The following is a 16172-nucleotide window of genomic DNA, read 5'->3' on the forward strand; positions in this document are numbered from 1 at the left end:
GTACTCTATATGACCAAAATGCTCCATCCATGTGCATTCATCTCTTGGCGTCTTCTACCTGCCGAGAGAAATTATAATGTCAGCAACAAGGAACTGCTTGCTGTGAAGTTGGCCTTGGAGGAGTCGCAGAATTGACTTGAGAGTTCCGAGCATCCGTTTCAGGTCTGGACAGACCATAAAAATCTGGCCAAACCTCACCAAGCTCGATGGGCCCTGTTTTTCAACAATTTTGATTTCAACCTTTCATACTGTCCAGGTTCGAAGAATCTCGAACCAGATGCCTTGTCTTGCTGATTTTAGTGTTCAGGTAGGGACAGTTCTCCAGAGCCCATTGTGCCCCTTGTTTGCATCCTTGCCCCACTCACCTGGGAGATTGATACTGTGGTTCAAGGGGCTCAACAGCAGGAGGCAGACCCAGGAAAGTGGCCCCCAGGCTGCCAGTATGTTCTGGCAGGAGTGCTATCACAAGTACTTCAGTGAGGTCACTCCTCACACATCACCCTGTGTTCGTCGCACTCTTGGTTTTCTCAAACCGAGATTCTGGTGGCCCCGGATGGGGAGCGATGTAAGCGAGTTTGTGGCGGCTTGCACTATTTGCACCTCAAACAAGACGTAACAACAGCCTCCTGCTGGTCTGCTCCAGTCTTTACCTATCCCAAAGCGTTCTTGGTTTTATGTGGCGCTGGATTTTATTACAGGACTACCTTCATCTAAAGGGTTCACTGTCATTATGATTGTTATAGATCGGTTCTCAAAGGCAGCCCATTTCATTTCTCTCACCAAAGCTTAATTCCACTTTAGAGACTGCCCTTGTAGTCAAGCATATCTTTTGCCACCACGGCCTCCCCCAAGATATTGTGTCTGACCACCCCAATCTGGTACTTGAAAGAACACTTCATTGCCTGTTCTCCTCAAACCCTATCACATGGAGTGAACAACTGGTGTGGGATGAGTATTCTTATAACACCTTGCATCCACTGGTTTCTCTCCTTTTGAGTGTCAGTATGGATATTAGCCACTGTTGTTCCCAGAACGAGAGAGAGTCATGGGTGTACCTTCTGCTGCTTGGTTCATCCAACAGTGTCATGCTACCTGGAGGTGTGTTCGTGTGTCTCTTCAACACTCTGTGGCTTGACAGAAGCACTATGCAGACCAGCATCGCCTTCCAACCCCAAACTATCAGGTTGGTCAGAGGGTGTGGCTCTCTTCGCAAGATCTCCCACTGCCGGTAGAGTCTTGCAAATTGGCGCCATGCTTCACTGGTCAATAAGGATTCACCCCTCATTTCATGTTTCCCGCCTCAAGCCAGTCTTCTCCAGTCCACTGTCACCCCCAGGGAGGCCTCCACCTCCACCCAGGTTGGTTGGGGTCAACTAGCGTACATGGTTCGGCGGATATTGAACAGTCGTCGTGTGGAATGTGGGGTTCAGTACCTTGTGGACTGGGAGGGATATGCATTATGCATGACCTAGCTCTTATCCGGGATTTTCGCCGCCTATGGCCTGGTGGCCCTGCTGGAACGTCAGGTGCCGTTCCTTAGAGGGGAGAGTCCCCCGTTTCCTGACATAAACACATTATCAACTGCTAAATCTGATCCAGTGTTTCCTGATTTTTTCTTTAATTTTGATATCTAACATTTCAGTGCTTATGTACCTCTATATTATCAGTTTGACAGCAGTTTCTTTACTAACTAAAAACTAAATTCCTTTATTTATAGACTAAAACATTATCATACACATCAGCCATTCAGTCACATGACATTCTCAAGTGAAGAAAGGGGGGAACAAGAAAAGGCCTGCCAGCATATGGCAGCATCTGAAATAAACTTGAGGAGGTGGAGGATGCTGATGGCTCGTGTTGCAATCTTGCTCCGAGGTTTTGTTGACTGTTGTGCAGAGCTCATCAGTGCGAAGAAGAGAAATGAATACGCAGAGACAAGGGGCACTGCGGCGTATCTGCTCATTAGGCGGGCAACGCTGTAATTCAGCGAGCGAGCAGCTCTGCAATCAGGGGCCTATTCATTAGCATGGGGGGCCCGCTTTCATCTGCAACCACTTGAAGCTGCCAATCACCGAGGCAGGCGCAGGACTGGATGACTTGAGCAGCTCGGAGATGCTTGTACATTGAGAGAGAGAGAGGGAGAGAGAGACATGTCTAAATGCTGCCTTAAGCTTTTCATATCTGAGAGGGACTTTAATGGGGAAGAAATGTGCATTTCTGCAGTGTAGTGCTGGCAGGTGGCCCAAACTGTGACAGCATGATAATCATCTCTCTCTTTCTCTGCTTTGCATGGAAACAGCTTTTGTTCTAGGGTTTCACAAGGAGCAGCATCCTTTTCTCAGAGCAGGTTTCCTCCTGATTGAATTGATTGAAAGTGATTGATTAGAAGAGAGTCTGATTTTGAGGTGAAGTTTAGGAAAGAACAGGAGTGACACACTTGGTCCAGTCAGCCTATGGATATCTTTAATTATCTAATCGGATCATAGAAATGTATAAGGAAAATATTGTGTGTGTGTTATTATCAGAGAGAGAGAACGAAAGAAATAGAGAGCATTTGTGTTGATTCCATCCTTGCAGAGGAAACACTGCAGATTTACTCAATCAATTTTGTCTTTTCACCCGTTTTGTTTCAATAAAAAGGGGGGAAAAAAAGAGTGAAACTAAACCAACATCTGCTGAAATACTTAATGGGGAAATGAAACAATCGCGTGGAGGATAAAGATGGATGGATGGAACCTTTTCACCATCCAAGTCCTTTGATGAACTAGTTTATTCACATTCTCTCTGTCAGTCAGAGGTGAATAAGAGAGCACCACTCTCATGTACATATGATTAAGAATATTTAAATCTTGATACTGAGTGAGTATAACTTATTTAATTGATGACTGGATATTTTTTTTATAAATAAATTAAATACCATTAAAATCAAATTAAGTCATAACACCAGCAGTTTCTGATGAAAAACTCAATGGGGAATAATATGAAAAAGACATGCAGTAACCTTTGCTTTTACAATAACATGGAGCTTTTTACTGCAATGGTAAAAGGAGATGAACAAGCTGCTCATTTGTGGAGTTGTGTTAATGGCTATTGCAGATTCTAATTTCTGTACAAAGAAACAGAAATGAATTTACCTTAAAATGTCTACTAAAACATTATATACTCACTGTTGCATGTGGACAATATCAAGATGACCTGCTGAAGCTGAACTAAAGAAAATAATGATAATAATCCCTGTATTCATCCTTTTATCAGATCCACTCAATAATGCAGTGGGTTCCTCTCCGGGTCGTACCCCACCCTCCAACTGATTATGAAGAAAAACAGTTCCCTCGTATTTGTTCTTGCTTAAAAAACACACATAGACAGACATGTTGGACAGGCAGGTGATCCAAGTAAAAATAAAGTAAAGAAAAAAAGAGTGTCCTGCTGTAGGTACATGTCTAAAAAAAAAAGAAGAAGAAAAGTAATCAAAAGACAAACCTGTGATTCAGTGTGTGATGTCAGCATCCAGTCAAAGAATTCACTTCATACTCGCATCGATAGAGTGAAAAAAAACAAAAAAAAAAACAGATCTTAACAATATTCTCTAACTCAAAAGTGATCAATTCACTTCACTCTTCACAGTAGCTTAAGTGCGGTCAATCAATACAACAACTGTAGATGATCTGTGGAAAAAAAAAAGTGACAGACTTCTCAGTCAATGGCTGCTCTTTGAGTGAAAAGCTCCCGCGATCGTTTCCGCGGCGGAGAATTGATCAAGTTTCCTGTGAGGTAAATTGGAGATGATGCATGCGTTTGTGGCAGGACGTTATTGCTCTCAATAACGGGTTACAACAGGTACTTGGCCCTTTTGACATTTGACCCCATAGATTTAGCAGCACACACACACACAGGCTTGCACAGCTATCCTTCTGAGGACACTGCACTTCCGTTCAGTTGGACAAACTACACAACCTTATACCTGTTCATGCATTAATCTGACCACAACTCAACTCTTAACACTGAACTTAACCTGTTCAGGTTTTGGTCTCCATGTGAACTAAGATCCTGACAAGGTCAGTGTTTATCCTAGAAAAGGTCTTAAAGAGATAAAAAAAAAAAAAAAAAATACAAATGCACACGGGCGCATGCAAACACAGTCGTCATAATAGATCTTTTACATTTTATTAAACTGTAGCAGTATTTACAATGTACAATCACTGAATTATTCATTCTCAAGACACATTAAAAAGTGCTTTTTAAAAAGTTAACTTTTGTTCTGAATAAATAAGTTTCCATTTTTCTGACAACAACACAACAACAAACAACAGACACATGTGCTCAAAAATATTCATCATATACTGAGGTTTTTTTTACTGCAATGCTTAAACAACACCCCCCCTCCCCCTTTTTAAATATTTTCTTCAAGCTCGTATTGCAGCAAATATAAAATTAAAACACTTTGCTCAAATGTGTCAAAGGAAAACAAACCCTGACCTGATGTAGTGTTTTGTGTCCAGTCACAGAACAAAAAAAAAGTGGTCTTCTTTTTCAACATCCTGAAAAACAAAAATCTCCTGTGTTGGAAATGGAGGCAGAACATTTTTTTCTCCCCATAACCACAATCTGCTGTCCTTAAAACACAAGTTTAGCTTCGCAGTGTTACAACTAAAAAGCCGACTGATTGGAAACAGATTGTCGAGGTCCTGCTACTCTCAAAACAGTCTTTGCACAGTGCCGTACGTCCCAGAAGATTGTTTTTAAGGTATTTTTAAAAAAAAATCACAATGTGATCACAGCGGTGGAAACTTGGAGAGAGAGCGAGAGATCAGCGGCTGATGGGGAGCTGTGGTAATGAGATGGATGGATGGGTCAAGTGGCCTGGAGCAGCGAGGACAGAGAAGGGATGAGCTGCACAAAGAAGAGAAGAGAAACAACATCAGTTTTCTTTGGAGAAATTAATACAGTGTGAGAAACTTTAAATGTTTTTTTTTTTTTTTTTAATAAAGTAATAAATGATATAAAAATGTACAGGAGAGGATTAAGGCCAAATATAAAACAAAAAATTGGGTGACCTTATTTTGCAGATTTTTGTATTTTTTTTGTTTCAAAAATAAAAAAAATCATGTGCACGGCCAAATTTAAAAATTGTAATTGTGAAAACAAAAACATTTGTTTATGTAAAAAAACAAAACCACTTGGCCAAATTAAACGTTTTATTAATGGTGAAAACAAAAAAATTGGCTGAATTTTTTGGACAGATTTTTGAGAAACAGCTTAACATCAGAATTCTGACTTTTTTATTTTCTAAATTTTGTTTCCAAAAAATTAAATCATATGTAGCTCTAATCCTCTTCTGTACAAACAAAACATTTTGACGGTGAAAAAAAAATGTTGCTTACAAAAAACCTAAATTTAAACTTTAATTTAGAATTTCTGTCATTTACACTGGTTCCTTACATGTATGTAAATTGGCAATAACAAAACTCTATATTCAATAAAACCTATGGGGAGCAAGAATAGCAACTGGGCATTTTTACGAAAAAGAAGAATTACATGTTGAAGTCTGAAAAAGAAAAAAAGGCATATTGACACTGATATTGTGCAGAGCCTACAAAGAATTACCTAACAACCATGAGCCAACGTGTTTTTACTGGACTGAAGTCAAAGAACGAACATGAGCTGGTCAAACAGCTCCATAAAGTCCTTCACTGTTTAAGGATTGGAACTAATTATCCCTGAGAAAAAAGTACTTCAAACCTTCTGTTTTCTACTTCTGCAGTCAAAGAATGTTACATACAAACATATTATTAAGAAATAAAGAATAATTTGATATTTATTCATAATAAACGTACTTGATTCTCACAGATAAATTCACAGACTATTGTATTATATTCACTTTATAGCATAAGCTCCACCTCTGTCAGCTGAAATATTAATATTGCATTATGCTCATTTCTGAATTAAGCAACTTGGGTGCAACATTTTGCCTTAATTGTGTTCTTTTGATAAAAATGACACATACTTGTTTGTAATTGCAAGACCTGTCAAATAATCAGTGTTTTCTCAAACCAAAGTTTTATATTTCATTTTTCTGTTTGAAAAACACACTGTGAGTTAATTTCTTCCTTTCCCCTAAAATGGCCGTTTGTCTCTCTCTTCAGATTCCCCACAAACTATTTTAACAGACTTTGGGACTTCATTAATTACACTGTATGATTACAAGATATAAACAACTTTACTTTAACAGCTTTAACTTTAAAAGTGATTTTTTTTTTTACTGCACCATATCCATCACAGTGGTTGTTTTTCACGTGTGACGGTTGAGCTCGTGACACTCACAGTCCAGATATCCGTGCAGGGTGAGTAGATGCGGTCGGTCGGGGCTGCCGAACTGGGAATAGTGAATATCGTCTGGCAGCGACGGCGGCATCCTGGACAGCGGAGCGCTCTGAGAGAAACCGTTGTGCGGCGGCTGCTTTTTGTGCCGCGCTCGGCAGTTCTGAAACCAAACCTGGGGAATATCGCAGACGATGTGGACATTTTTTACCAAAGCAGTGAAGGTGTAACGTGTGATAACTGACAAATAACCTCAGAAATGTCATTTAATTTAGTATTTTTGAAGTAGCTTTTGTGTTTGTCAGACAGAATGTGCAATTATGATGCGATAAATAACGATTATTAGTTCGTCCTCAGTCTGGGATGGACAAAATATGCAACCTAGCACACTGTTTTCTACGTGTCAATAAAACAAACATGGTTCAGGTTTAACGTGTCAACATGCATTAAGATGGAAAAATAATGACATTACAGATTTTATACTTAAATCCAGGGCTGTGGTGCTGCTGCTTTTACTGACGTGAAAGATTTGATTCCTTCTCTCACCACTGCCCTAAAATGCTGCTGTCAGTCCTGACCTTCATTTACACAACGCTGGTAAATCTACTGCTGGATTATTTTTTGGCGTATGCTCCCTTTAAACATTTCTAAGTTGCAACCATTTATCAGAAGTTTGCATGCGTCAAACAACCTGTAATCACATCAACCAAAGAATGCATTTCTGTTTTTCCAAAGAAGCCTGAAAAGATAAAAAACGCTCCTGTAATTTACAAGAAAAACAACAAAAAATGACTGCAAACTAAATATAAATGTGTGTTGCTAAGATTTATAGATAAATAATCTCAGTACCGATTCTTCACATGGAATAATACCATAAACTTGTCCCTTACAATAATGTAAACTGGATTAATATTGTGTTTTATTATGTGTTTACCTGTATGACTCGTCTGCTCAGTCCTGTTATTTCTGACAGTTTCTGTAAAGTTTGAGCGTCTGGGTTGTTGTCCTGAGCAAACTGATTCTGCATCACCTGTGACAAGAGACACGGTTATACACATGGACATTTCACTCAAAGAGTTTTACCTCAATATTTGCATTTTGTCTCATTTTTGTGAACTTCATCTCACTGGTAATATACATTTTACCTCGCTACATTCATTTATAACATGTAGATACATAACAAATGTACATTTAGAGCATATTTTGCACTTGGCAAACTTGGACTTGGCAAATTTCTTCACATCAGGTGATTATTTGCTGCTCTTTGTCAGATTGTGGAAGGTCTGACTTTGTGATTTTCTCAAAACAAACAAATGTGTATGGATTGACCAAGTCAGGGAAGAGTTACCAAAAAAATGAAAGTCACTAATAATACTTTTATAAAGAAATGCTACACGTCAAACAATTCTACTCAAATGTTAATGCATTGTGAATTTAAAGCGATGTTCTCAAAAATGGAACCTCATTTTTTTTTTTTGCTGAACGCTAGTTAATTATTAAAGAAATACAGTTTTCTTTTACTGACTGGCAGAGATAAATTTGTTATTTGATCATCAGGACCTAGGGCACTCAATCAGAGGAAGTTGGAAGGAAGGAAGTCGACGTCAAAGTCACTTCCTTTCAAGAAAATAAAAGCCCTGCGTTTCTATCAATTACGACAACTTTTATGCGCAAAATACATTTAAAAAAACAAAAAACTGGTCAAATTTAATCCAACTCAAACCCAGCAGCAAAAAGTGTATTCGTCATTTGACCAAGTGAAAAAAAATGGGTGACAGCATTTTAGCTTCCGCTTTTAGTCTCATAACCTTAACGCCAGTTGACAAATTCCATTTAAAATACATAAAAGTACATTTCCCTATTTCTACTAACCTGTGATGCACTTATCAGATGCAGTAATTTACTTGTACTGAGAAGTAAACGTGCTGCTGACACGTACATGTCACGTCACAGCAGATGTTCATATACCTGCAGCTGCTCAGCGGTGAACGACGTCCGCGCCCTCTTGGCAGGTTTAGGTTGACAGTCCTGATCCGAGGGCAGCGCTCCTTCCAGAGTCAGCCCTGTGCCTGAAGACAAGCACGACAAAGGTGTTTGCTCACGTCACTACACACAGAAAACCAACAGTTCAGTCATGGCATTGTGAGCTCATGCAGCAACTGGTCACGTTCAAGTAATTAGGGTTCGAGCATGACCCATCCCCTAAAACTCATGAATTTATGCGATCGCATCAGACCTGGTGAAAATGTACGTCTGAAATTGGTTTGGGGAATGTGTGTAAACAAAATTGGAAGTGGGAGGGGCTTATGAGAATAAAAATCAGCTTTCATTACGTGACTTTTTTTTTGTTGTGTTTCACGTACATGAACGGAAGTTGGTACACATGTTAATCATGTCAGGACAGTGCAAAAAGTCCATGACAACTTTGCCGTAAGTCCTACAGAAAGGCCGCCATTTTTGGGGCGTTTTTTGGCGAATGCTACAAAATCTCTCCAGTTAGCATCGACATTTTATTGCCAAGAAGCCAAATTATTCATGCGGTCATGACCTTCATGTTCTTCACTGAAAGGACTTAGTGTAAGCGTGAGGAGATATTTTAGTGAAAGTACTTTCATAAATGTTTGGATGGATTTAAAATTTTAGCTTATTTTCCTTTAACACGTCCTATAGATGTTTTAGCATGTCCATGTGAAATTTTAAACTCTGAGATTGAAGAAATGTGGATTTCAGGATTTGTTTTACACTTTTAGTTAAAGTTATTTTCTTTGTTCTTTCTTAGTCTCCTCTGTTCTTCTCTTCTTTGAATGTGTCGTGGCTAATGTGTATTTTTAAAAAGCCTGTATTATCATTTAAAATTAGTCATGCTGCCTTCTTGGTCAGGTATCTCATGTGAATTTAGCTTATTTTCCTCTAACTGAGATGACTTTTCTTAAATCTCACCCAAAACATTCACTGTCCAGCGTTCAGTTAACACTGAGTTGCTAATGAAGTTGAAGAGTAATTGTTTAGATGTGAGGACGATGTGATGACGATGTGAAGATGACGACTGCAGCTCAGAGCTAGACTGAAAATGTGTCTGTGGAAAAAAAAAAAAAAATCCCTACTTGAGTGGCGACGTAAAGGCAGCACTGGAAACTCTGGAGCTCAAGTGTTCAACTACTTCTGCTTCATTTGTTACTGAGGCTCAGACCAAAGCTGGTTTACCAGCTGGGCTAAGTGGCGCCCGTCATTTGCACATTTGTTGGAAATGTGATCGCTGACATTGAGTTTCAAATATATCACGTACTGGCGCTCTGGTCATGAAGAGAAACCCTTAAGTGGTTAAGCTCATATTTATTCTCATTCCTGAAAACCTCACACAAGGTTGTATTATTCTGTAATAAAAAAACATGTTGATATAATGTTAATACAAGAAGTTAATTATTGCAGACTACAAACTACAAAAATCACATTTAAAATGTCAGTGCAAGAGATGTTTGGCTTCAAAAAGGCTTAAATAAAACATTGATTAAGTGGTAGCAATTAACATTAAAGTACAGCCACAATTTGGTGATAATGTTATGCTAATACACTCTTTTTTTGTTTTAATTTAATTAAATTAATTATTTAATTAATGGCTTGGTAATGACAAGGAAATGGGTGTGTGGGATAATTATGAAATTTGCCATTGCCTGGATAGTAAGTAACATGGTATTACTGTAATATTATCTCCTTATTACCCTTTAATGCGCAAACTGGAACTGGAATTTGTATTATTATTATTGTGTAACTAAAATAAGTTAACTCCCTGTTAAAAGAGTAACTTTTGTTACTTACGCCCCTAAACTTTGGAACACACTAACCCTCAGATATCAGGGAAAAGAAGACTTATATGTATGTTTTTACTCTAGCCTTCAACTAGCTCCTTTTTATTCCACGTTGTGTTGTTTTATTTGCATTCTTTAGTCTAATTTTAAAATGAATACAGAGCTTTAACCTCTTGACCTTAGCCTTTTTCCTGTTTTATTCCACTCTGTGTTGTATTGTACTGTTCTTTTGTTTTAATTCAAAGTTATATTATTATTACCATGTCGTGAATGTGCTGTGATGTAAAGTGTCTTTGTCCTCTGGGACCGTCAGAGACTCATCAGAGATGCACCTTTTGATGGCGCGCGTTACCGTTTTCTGCAGCCCTGCGCAGGTTCTCCAGCATGATGTCGTAGTGGCTGCGGCAGAGCACCCTGCTCTCCACCAGGCCAAACTCCTCCCCGGTGGACAGCTGCCTCTTACACGAGTAGCAGGCGAAGCAGGCCAGGTGGTAGACGCTGCCCCGAGCTCGCCGCACCCAGTCGCTGGCGTACACCTGCCGGCCACACTGGGCGCACTTAGTGCCAAACCTACTGTGAGGAAGAAGAAGGAGGACACGGGCGTCTAAACATAAGTGTTGTAACTACATTGAGTCATTTGGACAGCCTTAACAAAGCCTTATCATAACCTTATTCATATCTTAGCCCTTAAAGGTGCCATATGTAAGAATGTGGCCAAAAAACGGTTACTCCATTCAAATTCAAAATACCGAGCGTCTTTTAGGTTTCGTTTTCTGACGTAACTGGCAACCCGTGGTCGCTCGGCAGCTGAGACTCTACTGACTGCAATGATTGGTAGACGGCGGTAGGTGGCGCCACATGCCAAAAACATGATTTCAAAACATAAACATGATTTGCAGGATTTTTTTTTAGTGCAAATATTTTGTCTGTAGTGTTGTTGTTGGTGAGTTCAGTTTGTTATATGAACATTATTCCTGAGTCTCTGTGACATATTAGGAGGATTTTATGGCCAGTTGATTTAGATTTATTACATAATGCACCTTTAACTTAACCAATTCATCAGCATTTTGCCTATTAGGACCAGGTTTTGGACTACTGAACTAAAGGGGTAACAAATACACACACATTTGTGTACAACAAAGGTATTTTTTCCTGAACAAGGTGTCTTTCATTAACCTTTGATTTACTTTATTATTGTGTCTAAAATCGTGTAAATGGATGAAACCAGATCAATTCAATTCAGGTGTTTGTCAGCCACTGGATTCTATTTATTCCAGGTAAAACTGTTGTTGTTGTCTGTGGACCACAAACACCAACTAACTATCATCTCTACATCTAAAACCAAATGAATCAAATCTGTTTTTGTTTCTTTTGTTTTTACTTTTTCTTCCTGTTTACGTTCTCCTTGCCCAGTTTAACTAAAATGGATAAAACACATAGATTATCCAGTCTGTTTGTAGCAGTGGGAGTTTTTTTATTTGAGATTAATTTAAGATGAGTTAATAGACCTCAGTTAATGTTGGACACTTTTTTTTTCTTTCTTTTAAATTATGTTTTTTGTTTTTACAGTGCAGCGCACTGCCCATGTATTTAATGGTCCAATATGATTCTGAAATTACTACACATATGACAGTTTATACTGAAAATATTGTGTATTTTTCCTCAGTGATCAAATCATCACTAAATAATCTGAAATCTTGTTCATCTGGAGTGACTCAATAAGATTTTAAAACACAGCCTAATGATTTATCAACTGGACAACAATATTCTACTATATTCTATACTCTCTTATACTCTCTCCTTTATTCTTTTTCATTCACTTGTAAATATGTTAATACAATTAAAAAGTCAGAGTCAGAGTAAAAGATAAATAGAAGACGAATGTGTCTAAATAGAAATAAAAGTCATTAATTAACACGTGACCAATGACGACAACAATTTATAAAATATTAAAGATATTAAAACTCGGATTGAGAAAACGCAAATCACAATTATATGCCTCGTTTTAGTTGTTTTTTTTCAAAAAGGCACAAAAAGGAAAAGTGCTTTATGTCGCATTGAAACTCCGTATATTAACATTGTATTCTGTATTTATAATAAACCTGAAACGCATTTAATTATGAAATTAAATAATCCGTCATTGATTGACAATTTTTAAAAGGTTGGGCTTTTAAAATAAATGAGTTTCTTTTTTTTCCGTGACCCCTTTTTAAATGATTTCACTGATAATAAAAAAATATCATGCAGGAGATTTGAAGTTTAAATAAACAGCAAGGCTGCAAACAATTCTATAAAATTGGAAAAAAACAAGGAGGAGGAGTAGAAGAAGAAAAAAACAGCTCTTACCTGAAATAATCCAGCTTGCAGTAGATTTCTTTGTTTTTAACGTAGCAGCTGCTGTGCTGGCGCAGAGACGCTCTGCACACGGAACACTCCAAACACGACAAGTGCCAGTTCAGATCATTGACCTGCGCACATTAAAATAACACGGTCAGACACGTGTGTGTGTGTGTGTGTGTGGCAACAACACAGTCAATTACATGTGTATTAATCCCTGTACAGAAAGAAAGAATCACACACTGATGTGTAATTCTTTCTGACAGACATATTATATATAATAATAATATAATAGTAATAATATTTGACAATGTCCTCTCACCTTGAGCAGGTATCGGTCGTGGATCTCCATGCCGCAGCTGGCGCACTGGTTCTTGGCTGCGGGAGGAGAGCAGAGGCACGCGGCCTCTGAAGGACTGGACTCACCGGACTCCTTCTTCACCTCCGACTTTGACTGCGTCACACAAAAAAATCCCCACTTTATATGAAGATCTCAGCTTTGTCTTTTCTTTGTTTTATTATTATTATTATTATTATTATTATCATTATTATTATATAAAAACATATTGCAGCAGTGATGTGGAGCCTGCAGTCCTGCGTAAAAACACTGACTTTGAATCTATTCTTTTTTCTCCACGTAGGCCCGTTAACTTCACTGCGATATGACCGGGGATTATTTACACATCTGCTACGAGAGTTTCAAACATTTTAAATGATGCCGAAAATGCTGCATGAAGACACGCGACATATTAAAGCACGTAATCTGAGATTGAGCGGCTCCTCCTGCGTCTGTCTGCACTAAATCCCGGCTGATAAACGCCTGTATGTGCAGTTGAATCTGCCTCTGATCAAACCTCTGCCGAACACCCGGAGACAAGCGGAAAGTTTAGGGAGGAGAGCAAGTCTGAGGAACTGGGGGACAACTTACACACACAGCGAAAGAATAAGAAAATCAAAAGGTTGCAAACCAAAAAAAAACTCGTCCAGATGTTTGTGACTCACCATTTTTCGGCTCTTGAACGCTGCCTATTTGGAGAGAAGATGGAGTTTGCTCTGCACATTACGCATCTCTGCCCCAACCCACACTATATCCGGTCCAAAACAACGAATAACAGTTTCTCCTGCATTTAAACCCTGGCAACAAAGGAGATTTTGATGCAATTAGATGGGGGGAGAAAAAAAACAAAAAAAAAGGAAGAAAAAAAAAACACACACTATATGATCGATCACCCCTCTTGTGCGCAATAGGAGGCATGTGTCCCCCATGCAATCAAACGAAAGGATGGCACTATATCTGCAATTAGCGGTGGATTGAAACGCTTCGCGTGATAAGTGCCAGCCCGAGTGTCAATTTCATCTGTCAATCAAGAGAAGGCAATCGAGCCACCAAGCTAAGAGTGGAGAGGGCGGCACATCCTAATTTCAATAGCTGTTTAATCGAAAATCGACAAAAAAATCTCCAAAGTGAAGAGGCTCAATTGGAGATCGCTCTATTCATAACAGACAATGTGCAGAAACTGCAGCTGATCTTGACGCATAAAGGAGCCTGATTGTCTCTTTTTTTCCGCCCCGTGATGGACCCATTAAAGTACTCGTGGCTCCCCTGCGTGATTACAGCTGCATTCATAAAGTGCCAAAAAAAAAAAAAATCTGCGTTCGCGTGGCAATCCGGCGGAGAATTAACAGGGAATGCAAGGTTTTGATAATTACCAGCTACGGTGTAAATACTGGAGGGAGCAAAAAACAACAAGAGACGGCCTGTGAGAATCGACGTATAGTTCATAGAGACTCTTCCACACGTAGCGCAAACATGGTCCAATAAAAGTTTCCCCACAGCTTCACGCGGGCAAAAGATCCAAATAATTCCATGGGCCGTGGTTGTTTACGCACGAGTTCCTCAGGACAGCAGAGAGGACGATCTCCTTCTCTCTGTGTGTGTGTCTACTTAATAATTATAATATTAATCCACTTTCATTGACTTTGCGGAACCGCAGGAATCAAACCTGCAGCAGCAGCAGCAGCAGCCATGGCACCACCCTCTCATGCATGAAGACTCCCAGTTTACTGTTGGACCGCTGTGACTTCTTCTCCCCGCCTCAACTCCAAGTTGACACCCTGTTCACTCAGACAGGACATGGAGGGAAAAAAATTATAATAACAACACTGGCTGAATTATATAGTTAGTGTGTAAGAAAATGTTCATCAAGCATGTTTTTACAGTCCTCTGTGTTCACTTTTGACAAATAACAGCAGATGCAAGAGGGGAAAATGCACTTTATCCTGCTCATTTACCTCTTATTGTTTTCTTTTATTCAATAATACAGTATAATTGCTCAGAATAATATGAAATGTTGAGAAAATATGTTGTAAAACAAATTACATCATTATCAATATTGATCAAGATGTTAAATAAGAGTTTACACTGTAGATCAAGTCACTAGGTTTTTTTTTAAAGTTGCATTTCTATAACTATACTCTGATTATCATATTCTTTTAACCCTAAGAACACAGAGCATTTAGGCTGCTTTGTTCCATTACTATGTTACAATGTGCAATATAAAGCGTCTTACATCCTTTTTTTTTCTGCACAACCTCTGCCATCTGATGACACATTTTTACAATTTTTAATCAACTATATAAACACACCTGAGCAAAAAGTACTCAAAATGTTTAAAATCAGATTGAACTGTGGCGTATTTTCCAAATGTCACTAATTCTAAGTTCACTTATAGGCTCGTTTTTATGAACAAGAAGCAAAGAAAAACAGTCTAATTTGTGACTTCTGCACAATTATTGCTACTTTATATCACTACTTTAAAAAAAATGTGATATGAAATGAATCATAACTTTGACTCAACAACACATAAGAAGATGAAAAGAGAAACCGAATGTCAAGCTGAGGAGTTTACATCTCGAAATGCAATGTTGTAGTTGTTGTTGAGTAGTTGATGTTGAGTAGTTGATGTTGAGTTTACCAAATTTGAGTTTGACAAATAAAACATATTCAGCTATAGATCATAGTGACATTTGCTACAGCAGCTCCAGAGGATCTGGGTGATTCACTCACTCACTCAGTGTGGGATTATTCTTAGTTTCCTCTGCTACTGTGTTCTCACATGAGCTCACTCAGACATTATTCTATAAGAAACTGTCAGGACAACTACATAATATCTTGAGTAACTTCTACAGACGTTAATATTCATACATACAGCTTAACATCGTCATCTTGAAAGCTATGGTGTTTGCTCTCACAGTCTATAATATAATATAAAGCAAATATCGAATATGAACGGCTTCTCCTCTGCTGTAAATGGATCAAACTCAAGTACATATACACTCAAAGTGAAGGGATTGTGCAGGGCTTGTCTCACCCTGCCAACAAACACACTAAGAAGTATTTTTTAAAGAAAACTGGACACTGATCTCGAGGCAACACTGAGTATATCCTCCAAACCATGGGGTGTCAAACTCAAATGACGCGGGCGTCAATGTGCATCTAATCTGGTCAAAAGGGAGGAAACCCAGCGGGAAAAAAACTGTTCCATAGTGAGTGGGAAATATGAGTTCAAGATGATAACACAATCTCCCATCATGCTATTGCAAGGTTTACATATATTCAAGATGATATTTCACTGAATTTCAAAGTAAATGTGTTTTGTTTTGATATGGAATGATGTGTACGTCACAACTAAAACATGTTTATGGTGC

General features: G+C 38.6%; 1 protein-coding gene across 1 annotated transcript; it reads right to left on the bottom strand.

Moving 5' to 3' along the window:
• Positions 1-4810: 4810 nt before the first annotated feature.
• Positions 4811-14512, bottom strand: LOC310940262 (LIM/homeobox protein Lhx6-like; the record flags this gene model as incomplete). The annotated part of the gene is made up of 8 exons (XM_083905193.1): positions 4811-4893; positions 6325-6496; positions 7256-7351; positions 8290-8390; positions 10480-10700; positions 12474-12595; positions 12787-12918; positions 14468-14512. 8 exons carry the CDS (start codon positions 14510-14512, stop codon positions 4811-4813), a joined length of 972 nt encoding a protein of 323 aa, XP_083761319.1.
• Positions 14513-16172: the final 1660 nt, after the last annotated feature.

The sequence above is a fragment of the Microchirus variegatus genome (genome assembly GCF_963457635.1).
Source record: "Microchirus variegatus genome assembly, chromosome: 18".
Classification (NCBI taxonomy): Eukaryota; Metazoa; Chordata; class Actinopteri; order Pleuronectiformes; family Soleidae; genus Microchirus; species Microchirus variegatus.